Genomic DNA, 24,174 nt, shown 5'->3' with positions numbered 1-24,174 from the left:
GTCTTTCTTTAGAGCAGAAATTTTAATCTCTCTGGTGACTCATCTGTTTCACTGAAATCTTTGGTTGTTTGCTGTTTCTTGTCAAGGCTCTGGCAGCACGAATGAAGTCTAAGAGGGGGGACAAAGGAAGTTAAGACTTATTTTCTGTTTATTTACACTGATTTCGTTGAAGAGCAACATCAGGGCATCCCATAGGGTCTGATCAGGATAGAAGTTGTGTAAAGGGGAGGAGAATCAGCTCCCCCGGATCCATGTCAAGGCTGTGCAGACAGTGGTGGTGATGGATGGGGATTTCCCCCTTCGGTTGTGAGGTCAGGGCAGCTCACTGATCATTCTCAACTTCCTGCAGAAGATCCCACAAAACGCTGGGTTTCTGTCTGACCTGGTTTTAGTTCTAGCAATAATCTTGGAGTTAAATGTTTAATTCTTCTCCACCTAAATACTGATTAAAAAGTACCATTTTGATGCAGGCAGGAAAAACACTACTGAAACATCTGAGCTCAGCTGTTAAATGGCATGATCTCACTTTATTCCTTAACATAACTGTCCGCATCTTCTCAAAGGAGAAGGCAAACATTTTTTTCTTTTAAAGATTATTATTTCAGCAGTGAGATGATTCAATACGATTTTCTTCTGGCTGCATGAGCTGTGTTAGTGAGGCAGAGCTGTCCTGCCAGCAGCGCGCCCCGTGTCAGAGCAATCCCTGTCCTACAGGAAGGTATGCAACCTACTCGGGCTTGGAGTGATTTTTCTTTTTCTTTTTTTTTTTTTTTTCGGTTGTATGTGGGTTTTTTTTTTTTTTTCCCTTTTGGCAGACGTCCTTGAGCATTTGAGACGGATGTGAGAGAGTTTTTAGTCCTCATGCAAAACAACCAACTAAACATAACAGATTACATCAGCTCAGGCTTTTCAATTCCTGGATGGCAGCAGAGTGCTAATCCAACCTTCATCCTGGATTTCATAAACTGAAACAAGGGAGGCTGGCAGGAGCAGCGCTGCCGGATTGAGGAAGCTGACGACGGTGCAGCATGTGGGCAACACACTGTATAAAGCTCATAAACTTGTAGGCTGATGTGTGCAGCTACCACTTTGGATTCTGTACCGCTGCTTCCCTCGGCACAAGGCACCAGCAGGCTGAGCATTAAAGCCTGCTCTTTGGGACGGAGCACTTACCCCTGCAAGACATGAAGGGCTTCTTGTTTCTCACACTCCTCCTGATGCCCGTGCATGCTGGAACTGCTTGGAGTGCGAAATACGCAGTAGATTGTCCCGAGCCCTGTGACAGTAACGCATGCAAAAGTACCTTGCGCTGTAAGCGAACGGTGCTGGATGACTGTGGCTGTTGCAGAGTGTGTGCAGCTGCTCTGGGGGAGACTTGCTATCGTACGGTCTCGGGTATGGATGGTGTCAAGTGTGGTCCTGGGCTGAAGTGCCAGTTTTACACTGAGGAGGATGACTTTGGTGATGAATTTGGTATCTGCAAAGGTAACAATATTCACTTTGCATGCACCCACTGTGGCAATTTGACAGCAACCTGCCTACATATAGAGCTTGCCTCCTGCTTGAGAGGTTTAAAATGTGATTTTTCCAGCTCAGCCCTTAGCGAAGAAGAAAGTGAAAAATACCTGCTGATATTGAAAGATGTTACATGTAGGTGGGACAGCGTTATTAGTGTGAGATTATTGTTTAGACATGGGGACATGTGTAAGGAAATACGGGTGGGGTGTGCTCGGAGCTGAGATTTTTGATTGGGACTTGGCAGACCCAGGCACTAGTCCTGATCCTTCCGCTGATTTGGTGGGTGGCTTTCTATAAATTGCAAAGACTTTAATCTTGCAAGTCCAGCGTTGCCGCGGGGTCCCGGCCCCTGCCGCGCTCTCTGGGGTGAGGTTCCCGCGGGCACCACCGGCTGCCTGCCCGGGGACCAGCTGCTCTCTCTGCGGTCGGGGGGGGACGGAGGTAACAGCACCGCCCAAGTGCCCGGGGACATTGTCGTGTTTAATTAAATCCTGCCTTGGAGGTGCTCAGCTACCCTGGGGATGTGGTCAGGGGAGGCAAACAGAGACCCTCCTGCCTGAAAGATGGGAATAACAGAACTGACTGTGAGATGAGCGGCCAGATGCTGCTCTCAGTTTATTTCAGGTATGCTGCATGCTGATTTCTTTAGTCGTAAAGTGTAATGGCATTTTTCATTTAAGAGCTATCCTCATTCTATTCAAAAAGGAAAAATCTTTAAAAGGAGAGGAGATATTAAATTTCTAAGAAGCAGGATGCAAGTTTTTAAAATAAATAGTTTTTTAAAAAGGCTTTGCAAAGTATGAATGCAGTGAGTATTCCTGTGTTTGTGTGCCACTTCAGTAAGTAGATACAAATATGTCTTTGAATAACTTTCCTAAAAAATTGAGATATCTTGGCAGTTAAATATCAGGAGTATTAATAGCGTCAGTTAAAGTAATGACTTAGGACCAGATGCTGCAAAACTCATTCAGGCTGACTCACATACAGCACACACTTATTTACATTGGTATTTAAGTACAAATTCATGTGTATGTTTGAGAGTGAAACCCAAAATACTGCTTTTATTTCTAAAGATTAGAATTTACACAGAAAGGTCACATCTTTGGTGCACCCACCAGAAAAGTATTTTACTGAGATAATTGACTGATCTTCAGTTTGTTAAAAATTACTGCGGTGCAAGATACCACCTATAATTCTTTTAACAGTTCTTTTGAATGGTTGTATACTTTTCACTCTCCTCAAAGAATTTCTTTGCAATAGCACACTTCAAATGGGAAAAAAGAAACATTGAGAACATGAGATCTGAATCCCTGTAGCTGAATCTTGGAAGCTCTGTAGAAAATGCAAAGTATTTTTTTTTCCAGTGAGTCAGTGGAAAAGCTCATTAATTTCAATACAGCCATATCGTGACTTAGAGTTATAAATTGGTATTTAAAGCTTATATTCCCCATATATTTATTTGCACTAAATATTATAAGTGTAATTTCTAATTATTTTTCTTTTTTCATCTTAGCTCTGAGATAGTATGATCTCTCTCTGTACATATGTGAATCTTATCAGGCAAAGTAAGGAGCCAAGTATTATATATTCGTTTATAGCTATGATACCAGATCACTCACTAATTTTAATAACTTCCATGTTTGTAATAATTCACAGAGTAGGATGTGTAAATTTTCCCTGGTTGCCTGTGACTTATTTACTTTGTGGAAAAATGACTTGAACTCTCGGTTTCTAATTTTTTATTTCTAAAATGGGTAAAACATGGACACTATGTGTTTCCGAGCAATTTTTTGAGTACTTTTAGTATTATAAGAGCATATCATATTATAATAAATAGCAATGTCATTATTGTCAAAACTAAGGAATACCAATGTTCTGCACTTCTATTAGTAAATGCCCTTCATAACTGTCACAGTAAAGAACCTGCTCTTGTTTCCCTTAGATCACCAGGAGCTATTTGTGATTTATTTAGGAGCAGGCTTCTGCTGAACAAATCCTTCTAACGGCAAAACTGACTCAGATCTTGGTTTTATCAAATCTGAAGAGCAGCATTGATGCCAGGATTATCCCACACAGAGCCAAGTGCTCTGGGCTCAGACGTGTTTCCATGCTGTTGTGCACAGCTTTGCATCCCAGCTCTCTGGGCTGAGCACCTGCAGCAGGCAGGCTGGTGCTCCATGTTGTGTGTGCTCTCTGCTTGTCCCTCAGGCAGGACCATGCACACAAAAAGTGTACTGCTTTGGCAGGATTTTGATTTTCTTTTATGTGGACAAACAGCGGACTAAAGAGTGTCCTTGCTTGGGAAGGGGAGTGTGGTGAAGCTCAGTCAAGTCCTCCAGGCTGGAGGGATTCAATGTGCAGTCCCTAGCAGAGATTTGGCTGATCTTCTGGTGCTTTTCATTTAAAGAAAACACCCACTGGGCATGCAGCTAATTGTAAATCATTGTTTTAATTTTGGGGCATTAGCCTTATTTTCATGTAGCCCAGGCTGTATGGCAAAACTAAATGTTTGCACTGAGTCAAGAGCAGACTGAACAAACTGAGGATAACCCTGTTGTGGGGTGTTACATCCACAGAAACTATGTCTGGCTTATGAGGTCCCAGAGCTAAAAATGGGAGACAATAGGAGGCAGGAAGGTATCATTTGTGCTTACCATGGCCATCTTCTCTCTTAAGTGTTTTGTGGGAGCCTGGCCTAGATGGAGCCTTGGTCCAGCCCTGAATGGCCATTCATCTGCCCTTAGGAGATGAACTGAAAACTCTCCAGGACTTGCTGTTTAAGGTGAACATGCACCCTGGGTTGGCAAGATTAGCCTGAGCATAAAGACATTTCTCCTGGGACATCCCAAACTTCTCTTGGGATAATCTCTTGTCTGGGGGTTTGGAAAGGGGATGTTGGAGTTGGATTTTCCTTGTTTCCATCTCTTCAGCTATGGTCCTGGGAAGGTACCCTGTTCAACAACAAGGCAGAGGAAGGCAAGGGCTGTGACTCAGTTTAAACCCTCTGGGTGTCAGCTATGGGATTGGGCAAATCCCCTACACCTGACTACTTTTTTTGAAAAACGAGTGGTCCCATTCTGACAGCTGCCCTTTGGTGCTCCTCTACGAGCTTGCTCAGGGATGAGACATGTGAATCGGGGCAGTACGTGAGCAGATAGTGTACAACCAGGCAGCCACCTTGGTGCCAGTGGTCCCTTTAGAGCATACTCACTCTTTATGCTGGAGATGGAGGTGAGTTCTTTGCTGTCTGCCGTGGGGAGTCAGACCTTTGCTGCCCGAGAAGTTGTCGCAGAGGTGAAGGCTCTTCCCCAAGAGCCGGGAGCATGTCCAGGCGGAGGGTGCGCTTGCTGGAGAGCTCCTCAGGGTCAGGACAGTCTCCTCCACTGAGCCCAAACGCAGTGGCCTCAGCCAGGAGCAGCCCGGTGCTGGCAGCACATTGCAGCTCTAAACCATGAGGGTCATGTAAGTTGGGTAATAACATGCCCGAACAGTAAATTCAGAAACTTTCTGAAGTCGTCTTCTTTTCTAAATCCAATGCTAATTCTTTAACTACATCCTCAATGATTACATGTTTGCGTATTCATATTGCCTTTAATTTTCCTTTTAATACCATGAGTGTTTCAGAGAAGGATTACCGATTGCACATTGTCAGTAAGCTACAGGAAAAAAAAATCATGTAAATTCTGTGCGGTCAGGATTGTTAAAACTGGAAAACACTTGTAACAAGCAGTCGGCATGCTGAAATCCTGTAGTTAAGGTTTAACTGATCCTCACCCAAAGGTTTTCTGATTTTAAGGATATAAGCAGACCAGGTGTTAAGAGTGCTGGCAGCTGACTTGCACCACTGAGGAATGCTTTGCTATGTTACCTTTTTTCAGAGTGTTCCTATGGTACCTACGGAATGGAATGCAGGAAAACCTGCAACTGTCCCTCTGGCATCTGTGACAGAGTGACTGGCAAGTGTCTGAAGTTCCCATTTTTTCAACTGTCTGCTTCAAAGCCTCCAAATCGACGAAAAATAGTTTCACACACAGGTAAGACTCCATGGGGCAATTGCTTTTAGCAGAAATCACTTTGTACGTGCTCTACTACCACACTGTGTACACTGTGTGTGAGTGATGTGTGCTTCAGTGGTAGCTGTGCAAACAGATAACAACACGAGGTACATTTTTTTTTCTTATTGGCAGCTTCCTTAACATAAGGCAAGGAATTAGGTGGGCTGTGACAGATGGTAAAAACATTTTGAAATCCTAACATGGCTGAAATACTTTGCAGCTGTTGCATGCACTAGCAGTCCAACGCCACCTGTGCAGTTGGAGGCTGTGCTGGGATTTGCATTAGTCAGTTCAGATAAGATGCAGGTAGCTGCTTTGTGTAGAACAGGATTTCACTAGGTTCCATTTATTACTGTTAGCTAATATATGGTAAGAATAACATTTTTTTTCCATGAAGACAGAGCTTTACACCTTTTCAGATGCTAGTGAACTGCATTATGAAATGTTTTATTGTAGTTATTTATCACAGTATCTCTGGAACAAGTTCTTACCTTTAAGATTATGTCTGAATCCCGTAACAGATCTTTCCAGAATTAAAATAAAGGCATGTGAGAAACTGGACTGTTTTTGAGGCAGGAAGGAGGAATCACTGATGTTTTTAAAGATGGCATTAAAATTTCTTCCCCTTTTGTTCTCCACCTTATGATACTGAGGTACATTTGACTGAACAGTGTTCAATCAAAATCAATACAAATGTAAAGATTTTAAATAAATACAAGAGATATAATCCTAGACCTACTGAAAGCTTTTCTCGGATTTCATCGAAAAGTCTTTGAACTTTATTTATCCTCCAACTGCACTTTGTGTGCCTTACTTTGATTTTCTCCTGTTGTATTAAGCTATTTAGAGTTTCCTGCCTTAATACATGCATTATCTTTCACCCATTTGCCATTTAAAGTTAGACAGAAGAAAACTTCTTTAGCTTATGCTTATACCACATTTCAAATGATCTTTAAAAAAACACTTTGCAAGATGGATCAGTCTTTTTGTATTTTTCTATGTGATTACACTCTTTTGCCTTTCCAGATTTTGTTTATTACCAAGGGTGCCGAAATAGCATGAAAAAATATACCTGTCTCGTTTTTCTGTTCTAAATTTTGCCTATATTCCAAATCCCAGGTATCCTGTTTTTGTAAGGTTTCCTACTCCCCTTTCCTCTCCCACCCTTGCCTTTGGTTCCAAACCTTCTGCTGCCTCTGTGTTTAGCAGCTTGTCTGATCCTGGCCGGGATGAGGTCCTGACCCCGTAGAGAGAAATGCTGTTTTTTTACCTGTGTGCAAAGATTTCACACTGATTTCTGTCCTCAGAGATCTGCTACTGGAAGCAGACCAGGGACACTGTGGGCAGTACTGTGTGTGGGTTTCATTTAATAGTGGTCTTTAGAAGCAGCTGTAGCATCTAGGACACATCCTCAGCGAATTACAACAACTGAGAGTGCTTCTGTATTTTAAACTGTTGAGTTTCTGGCCTGTATATTTTATAAAGATGTTATGGCTACATATACCCCAGTGAATTTAACGGTGCCAGAGCCTATTCCCGCGTATTGCGATTTGACCACCTTCCCTGTCCAACAGTAGGGCAGTGGTTAGCGTGTGCTGTCGCAGCCCAGCGAGCTGTGCCAGACCACCGCAACCACAGCGCAGGAACCAGTGTCAGCCAGAGACCGTTTCCAGTAGGCAAACTGATATATATATTTTTTTTTGAGAGTAAGAGAGCTTAGTGACATGCACCAGGCTGCTCCGCACCAGCTGGCCTCAGTCAGAGAATAGCTCCAGGCATGTTTAATTTACTGCTGTAGCTACTGAGGATGTGCTGCTTGGTCCCCATGTCACACTGGAGTGTTACGGTGAGAACTGGGAACAACTCAAATCACATGCCTTATGCTTAAACTGTAAGTAAATACATCTGGCACATACCATAATTTGGCAGAAGTTTTGCGACCAGGTAATTGCAGGCACTCAGGGAGATTCCTGCAAGATTTGTCAACTAAAGTTTTTCTGAAGTGTTCCCAAAATCAAGGACATTGCTGCAAGAGAATATTTTAATTCTCTCATTTTCATGAAATTTGGTTTTATTTTTGTATCTTTTCAGAGAATGACATGGCATCAGGGGATGGCAATTCTGTAAAAGAGGAATTCGTTAAGGAGAAAGCTATTCGCGCACCGGTAATGAAATGGCTAAATCCTCGCTGATATTTACTTACACTCGTAAGACTTTCAACTGAATGCATTTCTCACAGATTATTGAATATGCAACCACACACTTTAAGAACAAAGTAGATCCATAGCATATGAAAATGTAACCTCTCAAGGCCAATTGTGATTCTGTTTTTCATGAGAAAAATGTTTACTTAGAAATAGACTGTACAGTGTATATGATTTTTGATATTTGTTTTTATAAGTATTTGAGCAGAGAAATGCATTGTGAATTCCCGAATGTATAGTAATATTAAAAAACCAACACAATTCAACCCTCCTCATTTAAATAATGCCAGAGGCCGACTCTTGCAGCCTGGGGCCAGGAAAGCTTTCACCGAACTCAGTGGACAGTTTGGGTGAGTGAAACTATTGGTGTGGAGCCAATGGGAAAAAAAAAGCACATCAACAAATCCCAGGATAGAAAGCAATGCCCCTGACTCACAAGAATAATAATAACATGGGAGCACAACAGTGTGAATTAAATAAACCAGTGTTAGTCGTTACTCATTTTCTGGTTTTTGGTGAAAATTCCTTGGGGATAAATATGACTTTTGTCAGTGAGAAAACACCCAGCATTTCAGTTTACACGTTGTAAATAACTTAGCCAAGACACTGCAGACATATATTGTATTGAGGTGGATTTCTAAATTTAAATTCTGTACAGAGAAACAGCACCTTGATAAATTATACAGATTTATAGATGGGGACCTGAAATGAAAGAAGCTGCTTAGCATTATTTAAATATGTATGTTTCTATAAAGCAGCTCCTTTGATGCCATTAAGGCGACCTCTGCATTTCTTAGGGAAGAGCGAGTCCAGTGCTGGACCCCAGCAAATGGACCTTCACACTTCCCATCTTCACCGCTGGCCGTGGCCCAGCTGCAGCTCACGGGCAGTTCCTCTTATCCAGTGCAGGGGACACGTGGACCCTCAGCAAGTGGCAGCGTGGGCGCAGCCTGCAGCCCTGTGGTGCACGGCCCTCCGCTCCTCACTTGCACGAGCAAGCAACCCCATTTCAGCCAGGAGAATAACTGGCCCGCGTTAGAGTGTTGCAGGAACTGGCAGTCTCTAATTCAGTCCAGACTGGATGGTATGCTCGTAACATAAACATCCACGCTGAGACGGGTTTGCTAATATGTCTGGGAACAATTAGATCCTCAGATAACGGAAATCGATGTGGCTGTGTCAGTGTGAACCTGGATTGCATGAGTTGAGGAACCACCTCGTAAGGCAGAGCACTCTCATTGGAAATGTGGTTTGAATCGAATATTTCCTTGGAAATCCATGTGAGCTTTGACAGTGACTTCAGTGGAAGAAGGAGCACACAGTACCACAGCCAAAGCTTGGTGAAGGATCTGAAAACATACTTTAAAGACTATGAACAACAGGAACTCCAAAGCCTTTAAAGAGTACAAATCTGGATCCAAAGCCAGCGTCGGTGGAAGCAGGCTGCTCTCACGAAAGGACAATTACAGCAATAGACATCCAAATGTCAGTATGCCAGTGCAGGCTCTCTTGCCACAATAATTGGGGATATATAAAACATAAATCTCAAACTAGCATATACCACATTTTAACCTGTGTTGAATGTTTAGGTCTGAGAGGGAGCAATATTATCTTGGACTATTTACAAGGAAGTGTATTGATTCTCATCTACTGATACCAAAAGTAATTTTCTCTTGATTTCAGCGAGAGCAGGATCAAAGCCACAGTCCTTCAGCAGACTGAAGATAATTATTTAAAGAATGTAGTAAATATTTGCATACCTTATTACTATTTTGCAACAGTGTCATAAATGAACTTACAAGTTCTTGAATGTAAATCTAATAAGCTGTTTTTTTTAAAGTATATGATTATTATTGTTCAATAAAATAACAACTGAAAGCATTGTTGTATATTGTGTCTATCCACTAAGAGTGAGACTGCTGGTGATGGCATAGCCATGGTACATGCAGACTAGGCACAGTTTTGCTCCCAAATCCACGGAATGCTTTCACCACGGCTGCATCTATTCAGTGAATTTACAGGGGACCATTCTCCATTGCTCAAGCTGAGTGGTGGCCCATGTCCAGAATGGTTTGTGTCCATACCATTCAACCATCTTCATCTCCAAAACAAGGTGGCTGGATCCAGGTTGCCTAACGGGGACAGTCAGTCCCTGGCCAAGCCCAGTGCCGGAAGGGTTTGGGAGTCATCTCACTGGTCAGGCCACCACCATACCAGGGACCATGCACCTCCGGGGCAACGACTGCGACTCCTTGGCACTGTTTGATTTACCATATAGGAGTAAACTGTGGATCCACACCTAGTAAGTCAGGAGAAAGAAGAAGAAGGAGAGGGACACCTGCAAACTTTTTATGGGATGTTTTCTGTAGTTTTTAATCAAATTTATAAAATGCTTTTGCATTTCCTTAGCTGCTCTGGTGACAGATTGCTCCCCATAGAATAGGTTCTAGGGTGAAATTATAATACCCTTTGAAATGTGTACCTGTTGCTACTAGTGGCAATGGAACTACACTGGTAGAAGGAATTACGCAAATGATGAAGTGATGTTCATGGAACCAAGGGCTCTTCACCAGCCACTTCTTTATTTTCCACCCTTTCATCTTTCTACCTTTTTTCCCACATCTCTCCTGGCTCCCCACTGCACACTCCAACTCATCTCCCCTATTTTGCACAAGTGGATTTTCCTTTGGACTCTTTTCCTTTCTTCATCCAACTCCACGTTCCAGGCATCCTCTTCTCAGCCCACCTTTCCTTTCCACACAAGCCTGAAGTTACCCTCTCCTGGGCTAAAAGTCATCAGATGGTTTGTCACACAAAGTGTTCCTGCCATCTGGTTTCTAGATTTGGTTTTAGCGGGGTCATATATTATTTCCAGTATGAGCATGTTTGGCAAATAGGCCTCATTTCTAGTAGGTAGACATTATTTTCTCAGCTACTAAACAGTAAGCTAGTGATACATGCACTGCCTCATTTTATATTGTGAAGTATGCTGTACTGCAGTATTATAGTTTCTATTACAGCCTATATTATAGGATGTTACAGACACTGTTACAGTTCAAACAATATGTCATAATATGTTTTAGACTGATGTATGAACTACACAGAATAGAAAAGCCTGAAATATTTTCAGATGTATTCCATCCATGATTCAAACAACATATCAAATATATTTCCAGTGTAGACTAACTTCTGATGAATACAAGTATTGTCAGCTTCAAATGTGCAAAACACCTTCAACATACTTTCAAGTATAATTTCGTTATGTGAATACATTCACACAAATATTGTGAGACATACCACTGCCTAATCAACACAGTGTGATTAAAATACAAATTTGCCTCTCTGATCTGCCAGGACATGCATATTAGAGCAAATACTCCAAAGTATCTATTTTAAATGAAAATATATTTATTATCACCTCTGTACATGTTTGTTATCTATTTAAATGGACTCTCAGGTCATAGCAGTGTTTTGAAAGTACTTCCTGACACCTGCAAAGTTGGTAAATATTTCCTGTTTTTGTTGTGTCTGCTGAAAATAGGAATTTTACGAGTTGGGCTGATAGTGTTAAGTGTTAAGTAATGTGGTTTCCACTGGGGTTTGTGACAGTCAGAGGGAACTTGGGCTGACAAAGTGGCGTGTTGTGGCTTTCTTGCTCTCCCAAAACAGGCACCAGCACTATTCAGGCATCATCAATTGTCGGTCTATCTTGTGGGTGGTCACAGCCCATGCACAACCCAGCCGAGTGGCTTAATTTCTGCAGAATGGTGAGTATAGCAATTAAATCGGTGTTAATACAGCAAGATCTCCAAATGCTGATGCATTCCTTCTCATCTCCTCAGGCAGCAGCTGCCCGTGACCCCTGTGCCTGTGCTGGGAGCCTGGGTGGTGGCCACACACCTGGAGTCTGTCCCCAGCCCCAGCAGACCCCGTCCCCCATGCTGCCCACCTGCAGGGTTTGCAGGGCAGGCAAAATGCTCTGTGTAAACTAACAAAACTGTGTTTGGATGAAGAAAAAGACAGAGATTTCCTTAACTTTGTTAGTACATGATGCTCCTGATCCTCCCCAGTCCCCTCCCATCCACTGGGCTTCCAAAGTAGCTGCCACTCAGATTCATGTGTTAGGTCCTTTTCCACTTGTAAAAGCTACCCTGTTTTCCCCAAAATAAGACCTGCCCTGAAAATAAGCCCTAGCATGTTTTTTGAGGATGCTCAAAATACAAGCCCTACTCCAAAAAATAAACCCTCATTACAGTTCATTTAAAAAGTCAATTTAAATAGTGTCCAGGCAGCTATACATGTAAAAAAATAATAAGTTTTGGGGCAAAAATTAATATAAGACCCTGTCTTATTTTCAGTGAAACAGAGTATCAAGCAAATATTCAGCTGAAATTAAGGGCAACAGTTGATTATGCATGAGCTGATCTCCACCATTCTAACAAGACACAGATTAATTTTTTCTGAGGTGACATAAATGATGAAATCTTTCTGCTCTGCAAATACTGAGCCTATAAAAGTGTTACTTGATAAACTGGGACAACTGAAATCATATGAATATTACTTGAAAATATCTTTCTTCCTCACAAGAGAAACATCTATTTTTGAAGAATAAATAATGGATTGGAATGCCATTGAAATTCAAACACAATATTAGCATGTTCCTGAAAAAAATAGGTACAATGCTGAGGGAGAATGCACCAGAGGCCTTGCAGCTGTGTCACACTTTCCTGTTTGTTATTTTTAGTTTTCCATTCCCGCTTTTTATTTTGGGCTTTGCTTTGCTTCCTATGCAGCTTCCCTTTAACTCCTGTGTAGTTCCGTCTTACGTATTTCAGGCATTTGGCTTTTTTTTTTTTTTTTCCTTCAAAGGAAACCCAAGCAATACTGTCCAGTTTCAGGAACTCATGTTTCTCTTGGCAGTGGTTGAGTTCTTGGTTTTCTAAAGACATTTAGGAAATTTACATTGCTAGTTTTCAGCTTTGAACATGGTCAGGCTTTACAGGCATAAGAAAAGAGCTGTGCTCAAGGAAAGTCCTAGTCTGCTCTTCATTATGTCCTGCTCTTTGCATCTGGGAAACCCTCAGTATCTAGTCCCACATTAAAATTCTAGGATGACATTTAATAAAAAACCAAAATGGGGTCTGGTGAAACACTGTATTATAAAGAAGTTTCCCACCCCCCCAGTTTATATATCGAAATATTTGTAATTTTCTATAGCTGTTTAGCTGATCTACAGAACAGGAAATGTGATCACCTCCTAAAACTGTACTCCGAATCTCAGGTTACTGAATACTTTGCTAGCAGCCTAGGGCCTGTCCGCACAGAATTAGTTAGCAACCTCAGCTGACGTTTAAAAAAAAAATAGAGGTTTTTTGAGAAAAAGTTTTATTTCCCCCACAATAAACCTCATTGCAAGGGAAGGCACTTCATGGCAGGTGTGCACCCAGCGACTCAGAAATCGGCAGCCACGTGCCCAGTCCAAAAGGTGTTGTTCAAAAATGCAAACCAAATCCAACCCTTTAAGATTTTGAAACTGATGTCATGATTTCTTGGGACTTGGCTCCCAACTGAGACTGAAAGCTCAGGACTGGCAGTATTGACACTGTCCAACAGTAAGTACAAGACCAGAACACACAACACAGGAGGGTGAACAGTGAAATCATCTGCTTCCCTCCCTTAATCCTCTCACCTCCCTACTTACTTTAAAAAGCCTCCTGGAGCTGCTGAAATTTGGCTGCTACCATGGCAAGCAAGAATGGCCGGCTGCCTCAGCCAGCCTGGGGCAGGCGAACTGAGCACCTTTCCACCACACCACCCATCTTCATGCCGATAAAATGATGTTTGGGGAAAACTATGCACAAATGCCCTGGGCACAACATTAAATAATTACCAAGGCAGCACAGGCTATGCCTGGGTCCAGATCTTTCCCAGGTCCTGATGGTGTTTAAGTCTATAGCTAGTTTGGCTCTATCTCAGATAAATAGATGAACATAGTGTGGAGGATATTTTCTATTGATCCCCAGGGTGGACACACCAAAAGCAGAAGGTGAGATCAGTCTCGGCTGACTCAAAGGGGCAAATACTGGGACAACAGGAACCTGATGACTTCCCATAGGAAGCACATGGTAGCTTTTCCCAATCCTAACACTTGGTAAGGTAGAGCTGCCTTCCAGTGCTGCTGCTCACCTCAGTGAAGGGCATAACAGAAGGAGGAAGAATGGTCATATGAGGTCAGATTGAATATTCTGCTAGCCCAATACCCTCTTCATGACGAACCTCAGCTCCCTGAAAGCCATTCAAACTGCCAGGCTTTTCCTCAGGGCCTCGCTGGGATCTGTTATCTCTTTCCAGTCAGCAGGTCCATCACAACCAACAAAGCACAACCAACTGTCCTGGGAAGTACCCACCAGTGTGGGTGGCTGCTGGATAGCCTGGAAAGGTTCAGCTGAGAACAAAAGTGTTGGGCAGACCCCAGACTAATCACTTAATGGATTGGTGGTCCACCTGCAGCTTCTCACATCTTTTAGTCCAAAGCAACTTCTTGGAAACCCTTGGTTTTCTGTTCTTTCAGGTGATTCTGGAAGAAGCACCATACAGCCTTTATCCCTGGCCCCATGGTACCGTTTCTCTGATGTGAGCCACATGAGCCGCCCAGATGCACATGGCACATCAGCAAATTTGTCTGTGGGGTCTGCACCTGATAATTTCCCCCCTTGCCATGTGTCTGGGCAGAGCTCAGCTGGGCAGGACGCCCCGTGCAGCTCCCTGGATGCATTCGCAGGCTGGTGAGTACTCAAAAGCCCTCTCCAGTTACTTCATTTTATTTTATTTTTAAATTATTTTCATCAGGCTTTTAACTCTGCAGTAGTCAGTAATGGAAAAACTAGACTTAAAGGCTGTTGAAAAGCTGCATTTGAGGGGCAGGCTGTACTGCTGCAACTGTGTGACATGGCAGTGGCTGGAATTAATGGGAGAGGAAATGCTAAAGACCTTAATTCTCCAATTAAATCTGAGCCTATAATCAGCTCACTGGCCACACACTCATCTCTCTTAGCATACACTGGATAAAAATTCTTTCTCAGGACACTTGGCTTCCTAGGATCAAAATAAAATGCCAAAAATAGCTCTCTTGGCTGGTCAATGTGAACTACCTGGTTCCATGTGGAAGAGTTTCCGCCTTGTTCCATGCACTTCTATCCTGCAAGCTACTGCATTATCGAAGTCCTAAAATAGCTCATTTTCCTTATTTATACCTTTAAATGTTGGAATGGACAGAGTAGCTCTTATCTTTGTGATATTTCCCCCCCGCCATGTTATATTAAGGTGAGGAGATGCTGAAGAACTGAAAAACAACAGAGAAAGGAAAGAATCATATCCTGTCATATTTAGGGACTCTTCTGTTCCACCAGGACACAAAGAACTTCTATATTACATGGAGAATTTGGTCGAAAAAACCAGAGATATAATACATAATATATCCACGTAAACTGACATTTTACTTTTACAGCATCTGTCATTTTCCTTTTCCATTTGGGTTTGTAGATCCCCAAAACTTTTGACCCAATTCTGCTTCCAATAAAGAAAAAAGGAAAATTTCTGTGACTGAAAAATAAATAATGGGAACAGTAGCACAGCCTGAGCGTATGAAATTGCGCAGGACTTCATATGCTGGTTACTAGCAGAGCAGGAGTTGCTGCAAGAAATACAAACATAAACCTAAGTTAAACATTCAATGGAGATAAATGCCCCTGCATTTATCTGTATTTATTTGTGTTTGTTACTTGGATGTTCTTTACTTTCCTGCATGTGTGTAAATATCCTTACTGTACTTACCCAAATTTTCAGCCATCTCTGCTCTCTGGAACTCCTTGGATTTGCAGCCAGGCCTCTGTTGTGAGTGAGAAGGAGGTTGTGCAGGGAAGAGGGGGTTTTTTATGAATCGAAAAATGTGCTCTCTGTTTAGAAAAACACAATATATCCTCACTCCATGTAAACAATCTGACCTTCAGGTGGAACGCAGCCAGAGGAGCTATAAATAGCACCCTTAATAAGGAAGGAGACAGAAGCACTTAGAGTTCAACTGGCAGCGCTCAGATATGGAGAAACAGCAAATGAGCTACCTGTAGCTCCTGTGCTCTAAAACGCTCAGGTGCAATTTTATAGGAACTCAGCTGAATCTGCGCGGAGCAGGTAGGAAAATTTTCCTTCTGAAAACAACAATAGGGAGCCCTGTGTGTTACAAAAACCTCTCACCACCTTGTGGGGCTTCCTCCACTGTTGCATGAGCATCTCACAGTCATTAGTGCGTTCCTCCTGGCTGCACTTGCAGACAGAAAGGCAGCACAGCTTGCAGAGGGCAAACGGAGGAAAGAGGAAGCCAAGTGTCCCGCGCAGGACCGCACTGGTACTCCAGGCCAAAGCAAGGGCTCCAGCCAGGTGTTGGAGGCACCAGCTTAGCGACCTACACGTTGGGTCATCCTCTTTCATGAAGTGCTTTCAAAACACTAGCAAGGCAAACCTCTGGACACCCGGTGGCTTCATAAGAAGGATGTCTATTAGTTTGACTTCTGGTTGCTGCGATTTGGCACAGGGAGACTTGGTTACGGTGCAGGGTGTGCACTTTTCCCTGTATCCTAGAGCCTTATAATTTTAATGGAGAAGGTCTGAGCCTGAGATGGCTACTGCTGCAGTTTGATTTATCACAGCTCAGCAAGTTTGCACAATAATCATGAATGTTTCCTCCGGCTCTGGACAGACATTTGCTTCTAGGAGGCTTGTGCATCTTCATAACTGTTTCTACAGGAAGACTCACGTGAAAAAGTTTTTGTTCACTTAGATATTTTGGGAACCAACATTTTTTCACACAAGCACATTTGTATATAAGGGAGAGGGTGTACATGAATTGTGCTGACTGACTGAGATCTTCCATTAAATTTTATTGATTTCTCAGGGAACATAAACTAAATCACAGGAAGATCCTCTCCATAGCCCCTGCCTATCTTTGAACCTTCTGGGACTGTAGAGGCAGAAAAGTCCAGAAGGACAGATAATAACTCCAATATCTGTTCCTGTTGTATTCCTCAGACATGCTGTAAAAACATTGCATGTCCAAGGTTTTATTTTATTTTCCAAACTCATTGGAGTGGCATGGAAACCTGGAAGTCCTGCTTCCCTCCTCAAAACCAGGCCCACTTCTCCTACAATGCAAACAATATCCTCCAGATCAGAACAAAAACTGAATAGACAAACCATCAAAGCCATGTAAAAGCAACAGCTGCCCGGACACATACCAGGACAGCGAAGCTATTTACCCGAGGAGCCTTTCAGATGATTCAGGTCAATTCAATTGTACATGGAGTTGACTCACGTAATGGCAAGACCTCATTGTCCCTTTCCCTCTCTGTTTCCCTCTTTTTGTTTCATGCCATTGTTTCTAGGTGGACATTAAAATGCTTTGGGACAAAGACCATGTCTTCCTGTGAGCCTACACAGACTGAAGTACAAAGAAGCCCCAGTCCCGTGCGGGACTGTGTGAACCCATGCCACTCTGAGAAAAGCACATGCATTTACACCCCAGCAGCTAAGCATGCACATATGCAAATACGTGTACTTGAAATGTGGGCTATAGTTATCATGCATAGTGATGTGTCACACCTGTAACTCATGATCACGGTTCAATATCCCTGATATTCCCTGTATGACTCTATAGCATGAGTTACACACAAGGAGAGTCACACTAGCAGTATATCCTCATCTATGGACATGTTATCTATTACTGCTGTCTGTACTAGAGCAGCTCTTTGAGCTCTTATTTGGTATTTTCTTCTTGCCCCTTGCTGTGCTAAAGTAAATTCAGCCTCTCTACTATGTTAATTTGTTTCATTTTGTCTGCATTTTTTCTGATCCTGGTTATAAACAGACCTTTTACATATTTTTATCAACACAGATGTTTTTCCAGAGTGCGGTGAAAGTTATTTTTTTCAGACAAACCATGTCTCACTCTCCTCCAATTCAGTAAGGCAGAAAGACACCTTGTTCTAAAACTGATTATCTATCCCTTCTCTCATACCACAGGTTTAAATTATTTTATTGAATTAAATTTAAAATGTTTACTTCTTTATACTATTTCTGTCCAGTTCTTCCTGGTAAGGGTAGGTTTCCTTCCACAACCTGGAACAAGCAATTAAAAAATGGAAAAAAATAGAAGAAACATTGAGCCAGTGTTTGAAGCTGTGACACTTTTAACACTATAGTGCAATGACTACGTCCTACACTTGTAATCAAAAATAATAGACATATTTACATCTTGTATAATGATTGCATCTTTATCTCTAAACCACATTTCCCTTTCCTGTTTAAAGAGAAAGAAAGTGAGACCCGAAGTACTGAGGTAACATAGCTGGGTTTACCCACCAGGTGGGCGAGAGCTGGAAACCAGCTCAGGTCTCCTGCTGATCCTTGAGATGTTGAAAATCATTTGTCACTTTTTAATACCTAAGCCTATGCCTTAGGTTTTTTTCTCCTTCATGAATATGTCTGTTTCTGCAGTGCTTCTCCAGTAAGAAGAGCAAGTGGGTTTTTGTACAAGGAGTCCTTTGGCCACGATGCCAAGTTTCCAAGCAGCAACTGAAAACGTCTCCAAAATCTTTCCCTTGCCATCACTCCTTCTTGAAAGTTAAATATTTTTCCTTCTGATCTGTACACTTAGCACTTTCAAATGTTTTCATCAGCCACAGGATGCTGTCCTCTTGTTTGAAATAAATGATTCAGTGAAGAGTTATATTTGACAAATAGTCTATTGCTAATTAAGTACATGTCAAAAAAGCCAGAAACCTCATTTAAACTCAGACACTCATTACTAACTGAACAGCAAATATCCTTATGCTTGAGATTTTTTTTACTACTTGGTTTGTTAAAATGAGCCATCAGTTTGGGAAACCGATGGTGCCTTTATTATCTTGCAAGCTGGAAATGTAAATCCCAAATCCTGTAGAGTATTTCCAAGTTCAGGAGAAGAGGCATTGCCATTGAATTCATGCCCACACTTGAACTCCTGGGGAGAAATGAAAACAAGTAAGCATATAAATCAAAAGGAAAGGGAAAACCAAAAAGCTATACCCAGCAATGCTTACTGGGGAGAAGTGGGTTATCTTTGCTCACAAGGTTGTGCCCTGGCCAGATCCTGTCTGTCACATTCCTTTCTTCCACCTTGATTTCCCTTTTTCCTTTCATTCTCCACCGTGTGCCTGGTCTGCTGGTGCTTTGGTCTTCTCCCCGGCTGCGCTTCCCTCCTGCAGGCGTGCTGCTCCTACCTAGCCCTGTCGGGGCTCCCTCCTGCATCTCATCCACAGCCCTCCTGTGGCAGGCAGAGCTATGTGGGCTGTGCGGAGGTTACCCTCCAGACCTGGCCGTGTGAACCTTCAATCATGGCCCTTTCTGGGCTGGAGATGCCACCTCCGCAGGGTGACACGAACACAACCAGTAATGCTCCTGCCTGTGTGGGTGAAGGGATGAAGGAGCCATGGAAGCAGCCTGGCAGGGAGCTGATGAGCGGGTTCTTCTGAAATCTGTTCCTCTCGCTGCCAGTCTGAAAGCATCTCTTTAGACAAAACAGGGTCTAGGGGACTGGCTGGGCCATGTGTGCTCCCCAGGGCTCACCCGACCTCCCTGCAGCTGCGCAGCACCGGCAGAACATGCTGCAGCCGCACGCTTGGGCTGTCTGCATGTAAAAGGCTTTCTACTTTAGCAATACTGGCAACGTCTCTTCACTTGAGCAAGAGAATACTTTTGTTGGCGTTGCTCAAATCAGTTCAGAGTGGGATAAGCTCTGCTGACAGAAGAAGCTTTTTCCAGGATAACTGCATACCCACTAAAGCTTTTGTTGGCAATTTTCTTCTGGCTCACAGCCAACGCTGGCATGATCAACCAGCCCACTGTGGACTGGCAAATCGTTCAAATCATAATGGTGAAGAACCCCATTTCCAAAGGAAAGAGACTGGTGCTCTGCTCCCTTCTTGTTCTTAAGAACGGAATAATTTCTCTACCTGTGTAAACTTTCCTGGGATTGTACTTGTGTACTTGTGTTCCAGCACCTTTACTGAAAATGTGTTGCGTAGCTCATGCTGATTTAAATCTCTTATCTGAATAGGATTTTTAGTGGATGCAAACAGGGGAGTTGAAAGTGTAGTGGAAGAAATCAGCTGGGATCAAATAAAGAATTTACAATCGATGCAACCTGGATATTTTGAAGAAGTATTGTAGTTTTTTTGTTTGTTAGTTTGTTTGTTTGCTTTTTCTTAAAAGTGACAACAGAGTGCTCTGGGAACATCGTAGATTTAGACTCTGCTGAACAGTATTTTCAGTTGCGGCTTGCTGAATTTTATGCGAAATCCACAGGAAAAAAAATAATGAAAAACATAGATATTTGTATCATGCCATAATTCACTGTAAGTGCAAATAGGTATTTTGTCCTTTAAAGTTAAGTCCTCTAGATAAAATCAGTGCCTATTGCTATGATAACATAATAAGTTTCTTGGGTTTTTGATTTTTGTTTGGGTTTTTTGTGTTTTTTTTTTTTTTTTAACCAAGAACTCTTTAGTGGCATCTATATTGTTCTTCATTTTTCCCAGAGTGGTGTTGGTAACATTCATGAGTGATTTGTGGTTATCATAACAATGGGTTGCTATTTACTTTTGAGAAAGAAAAAAAAAAAGGACAACAGATAAAGGATTTTCTGTTTCTCTTTTCATTTGTTTGTTTTGTGTGGAGAGGAAGAGTTTAATATATTGTACTCTGAGCCAAAATAATTGTAAAATTACATTGGCACCAATATCTGAAAAATGTTGGAGAAAAACAAAGCTTAGGAAAAGCAAAAATAAATATTTTGCAATAGAAAAGATAGTGGGATTTTATGTTTTAAAAATGTACTCTTTGTGGTAGACCTCAATAGCTGGGAGCTCAGTTCTCCAGTGGGATCAGCTTTCTGACTGGTGTATTTGAATTTAAGCACATAAGTAAATTTGTAAGCTCTACTCAAGTGTGTAACTTCAAAAGTACTTGGAAATTTCCGTGCATGAAATGAGAGTGCTCTGGATGTCACAGGCACGGGACACGTAAACACCTCTGGAATAAAAGGAGACAGTGTTTGCACCTAAACACTCCTGTTTCTGTGTCAGTCTCCTGATTGCTGTGACTCAGCTCTCATTATCTAAATAAGTCAGCAGAGGACATCACCACAGCTGAAATGTCTTCAGGACCTGGACTCGAATAGACCTATGTGACACTTTCTCACCTGAAATTAAGCTGTTTGGAAATGCTGGATTCCAACATTCAAGCCAGACAGGTCTCAAGGGGACTTTTGTGGGATCCTGTGATCCTGCCACTGGAATTCTTAAACAGAGCAGAGCGATTTTATATACGCCTTCTCTCTTTCTGTGTTGGATTTGAGCAGTTCCTCAGTGAGACTGGGCTGTATGCAAGGAAACACTTGCCAATAGCTTTGAGAGCCTTGCCCAGTGAGATGGTAACTCTAGGATTTACACTTGGCTTTCAGGTCCAGATTCAGCCTATGTTTACCTTCAAACCAGTCAGATTTACATACTAAGGGACACTGCTCTCTGTTTGCAAACAAAACAGCAGATAAGAGGGCTGCATGTTTCACCCATGGCATTTGCACATCTAAAATCCCACCTATGTAATTGCCCTCTTAGGTAGACAATATGCTTTTTTATTGCAAAGCTGAGATCTTGTTTAGGAATCTAAGACAGCGCAGAGGTCCACCCAAGGCTGACCTGCTGCTTCCACGCTGCACCTGAAAGGCAGAAGGTATCTCCAGTTCCTTATGACTGTGGCTGTGCCCTCAGAGCATTCGTTGCCCAACCCAGTGAAAATTTGCAGAGAGCGCTCCATTCACGCTGCCTACTGCCTTCTGGGCATGTCTGTGTGCTTGAAGTCCATGGCCCAATCACCCATGACAAACAATGCCAAAAACCCCAGCAGTGATGAAAACCTGCCAAGGCAAGAAGGGGATGCACATTCAGTACTTCTTAGGCTTCTTAGTGTGGCTTACCACACTAAACAGCGATATGCTGCAAAGGCCACAAGACTAGACTAAGAGAACTTAATGGTGTGGCCAGTTATTGTGTGTTAGTCCCAGAGTAACATGGGGCTACGTAGAGCTATGGCTGACCTGATCCAGTGATGTCAGGTCTCGCTTGGAGGGGCAGGCTGGACTCAAGCCCTCCAGGTGTCCCTCCAGCCACCAACTTCCACAATTCTGTGTTTAAAGTGCTAGTGCAGCTGTTGCTGCAGTGTCATTTGCTTTCTTGCTAAACCTACACACCTAAACCCAGGTCAGTTGCAACAACTCACCTGTCCACACTCATCTGACCTACTCTTGATGTCCTCTAGAGTGTAAGAGGAATTCATTCAAAGAACTCACCTTTCTCTACAGATTATACAGGGGAGCTAGGGAAAATAGATTGGTGCTATGTGTCCACACAGCAGTTGTCTGAGTTAGGTCAGGTGAATATTACCCATGCTTTCAACTGAGATAAATACCACAATATTCTTGTGGACCCTGTGTTAAAATACCATTTATAGCTATATAGAGATTGGAAACAGTGAATCAATATAATGAGGATAACACAGTGCTCAAACTCATCAAGGAAATACATTACTCTGCAGTTGGTGAAAGGTAGTTGAGAAGGCAAGAGAAGAATAGATTATTTCAGTGGGAAGGGACCTAAAACCATCATCCAGTCCAACTGCCTGACCACTTAAATATAATGCAAAGCTAAAATGCAGTGGAAAGAAAAACAAGGCCTTTTTAGTGTTAGTTGAGCAGTAGGAAATAATAAGAACATTATGAAATTGTCCTCAAGGAAGAAGACGAATATGTAAAATATCTGCTGATTTAACAGATAAGTGTACATGCTGGGTGAAATTAGTGTTTTTCAACATGATATTGAACTGTGGAAACAGAAGAGATTTGTGAGCTTTTAGGGGAGTTCAGTTTTTCCAGAACTTGAGTATTTCTGAAAAAAGGACAGGGTTCGTGAATAAGGGTTTTTATCTAACATTGACGTCTGAACACTTAGCCTTTTTCTGTTATATTGGTCATTTGTCCTCCTAAGTGTGGCAAATATTAAAGAAATTGGTTGGTCAAACATGAAACTAAACAAAGTGGCTACAAGCATCCATGTACTGTCTTGGTGGAAATGGTTCCTGAGGTAGTCAGCAGAGAGCAAGAGCCACAGAGGAACAAGAGCAACAAAATGCTCAAGGACTCAGGGCAACAATAGACCCTTTCCCTTTCTCTCTGTTGATGCCTGATCTCAAATACCAAACCAGGAGGAATGAAGAACCTGAAACATCTCGGATGAAATGTAGTTCTGACTTCCTCCCATCCTGTCTGGCACTTAAATAGAAGATCCAGATCCCTATCTTAAACCCTTATCAAGGAAGGAAGAACGGTGTTAAAACTCTGTGCATGCAGAGGGTGAGTAACTGCGGATATGACATGGGAATTAGGCATTTCATTCATTTCTAAAACATTTTATCTGAGTCCACCTTCACCAGGTCAATCAGCTCTGATGGCGGCTGAAAGGGTATGTCAGCTGTATGAATTAAATATGAAGTCACAGTTTCGTTCAGACCACACAATTGCTCTGGCATAGCCAAGGCACAGTGCATGGGTACGGAACGCGAAGTTGACATCCTAATAGGTGCTGCTAAGAAAGCAGCATGTTGGAAAAGAAGGTAATTAGGACACTCTAATCTGGAGGTCTACATGCTGGGAGAGAACCCAGAAACAAAGCTCTTCAAGGGTGATATCTGAGAGTGGGAGGTGACCTTGCTGGTATTCTGGAGACTTCATCTGTTACTCTTGAGCTTCACTTGGAATGGAAAGAACTTGATTTGGGGGAATGCATGCTTTTATAGTTTGAGAGATAAATATGCTTAGAGAGAAAAAACAAATAGGAAGCTTTGTTATGGTATCCTTAATAAAACATTTGGTTTTTTAGCTTTTTGTTGTTGGTGGTGTTGTGGTGGTGGTTTTTTGGTTTTTTTTTTTTTGTTGGTTTGGTTTGGTTTGGGGTTTTTTTTGTTTTTTTGTTTTTTTCCCCAGTGTCATTTCCAGAAAGAAAAAGCTATTTTGCTCAGGTTGTGAAATCTTAAGCTGATACTGTTGAGAGGAAATATATCTGATTCAGTAATGGAATGAAAAAATTGCTTTCAAAGTCTGGAAGTTCAAAGGATGAAATGTCACAACTAGAACAACCAAATAACCTAAGATTTCTTAGAATTCCCTCACCTGAAATGTGGCCAGATCTCACTTGGCTGAGCAGATGAGGAAAAATTCACAGGAATCCAGTGGGAGCAGGACTGTTCATGGC

At 42.3% G+C, this 24,174-nt stretch overlaps 1 protein-coding gene across 3 annotated transcripts; it reads left to right on the top strand.

Annotated features, from left to right (window-relative positions):
• Positions 1-1,169: 1,169 nt before the first annotated feature.
• Positions 1,170-9,510, top strand: ESM1 (endothelial cell specific molecule 1). 3 transcript variants are annotated; one of them, XM_065656830.1, is made up of 4 exons: positions 1,321-1,485; positions 5,397-5,552; positions 7,665-7,738; positions 8,925-9,510. In XM_065656830.1, exons 1-4 carry the CDS (start codon positions 1,398-1,400, stop codon positions 8,934-8,936), a joined length of 330 nt encoding a protein of 109 aa, XP_065512902.1. In that variant the 5' UTR covers positions 1,321-1,397; the 3' UTR covers positions 8,937-9,510. The 3 variants fall into 3 exon arrangements, with proteins under 3 accessions (XP_065512903.1, XP_065512901.1, XP_065512902.1); XM_065656831.1 differs by having other exon boundaries at positions 1,170-1,485; positions 7,665-9,510; XM_065656829.1 differs by lacking the exon at positions 5,397-5,552 and having other exon boundaries at positions 1,185-1,485; positions 7,665-9,510.
• Positions 9,511-24,174: the final 14,664 nt, after the last annotated feature.

This window comes from Caloenas nicobarica, chromosome Z (genome assembly GCF_036013445.1).
Source record: "Caloenas nicobarica isolate bCalNic1 chromosome Z, bCalNic1.hap1, whole genome shotgun sequence".
NCBI lineage: Eukaryota > Metazoa > Chordata > Aves > Columbiformes > Columbidae > Caloenas > Caloenas nicobarica.
Note: the sequence above shows the minus strand (reverse complement) of the source record. Positions and strands in the feature narration are given on the sequence as shown.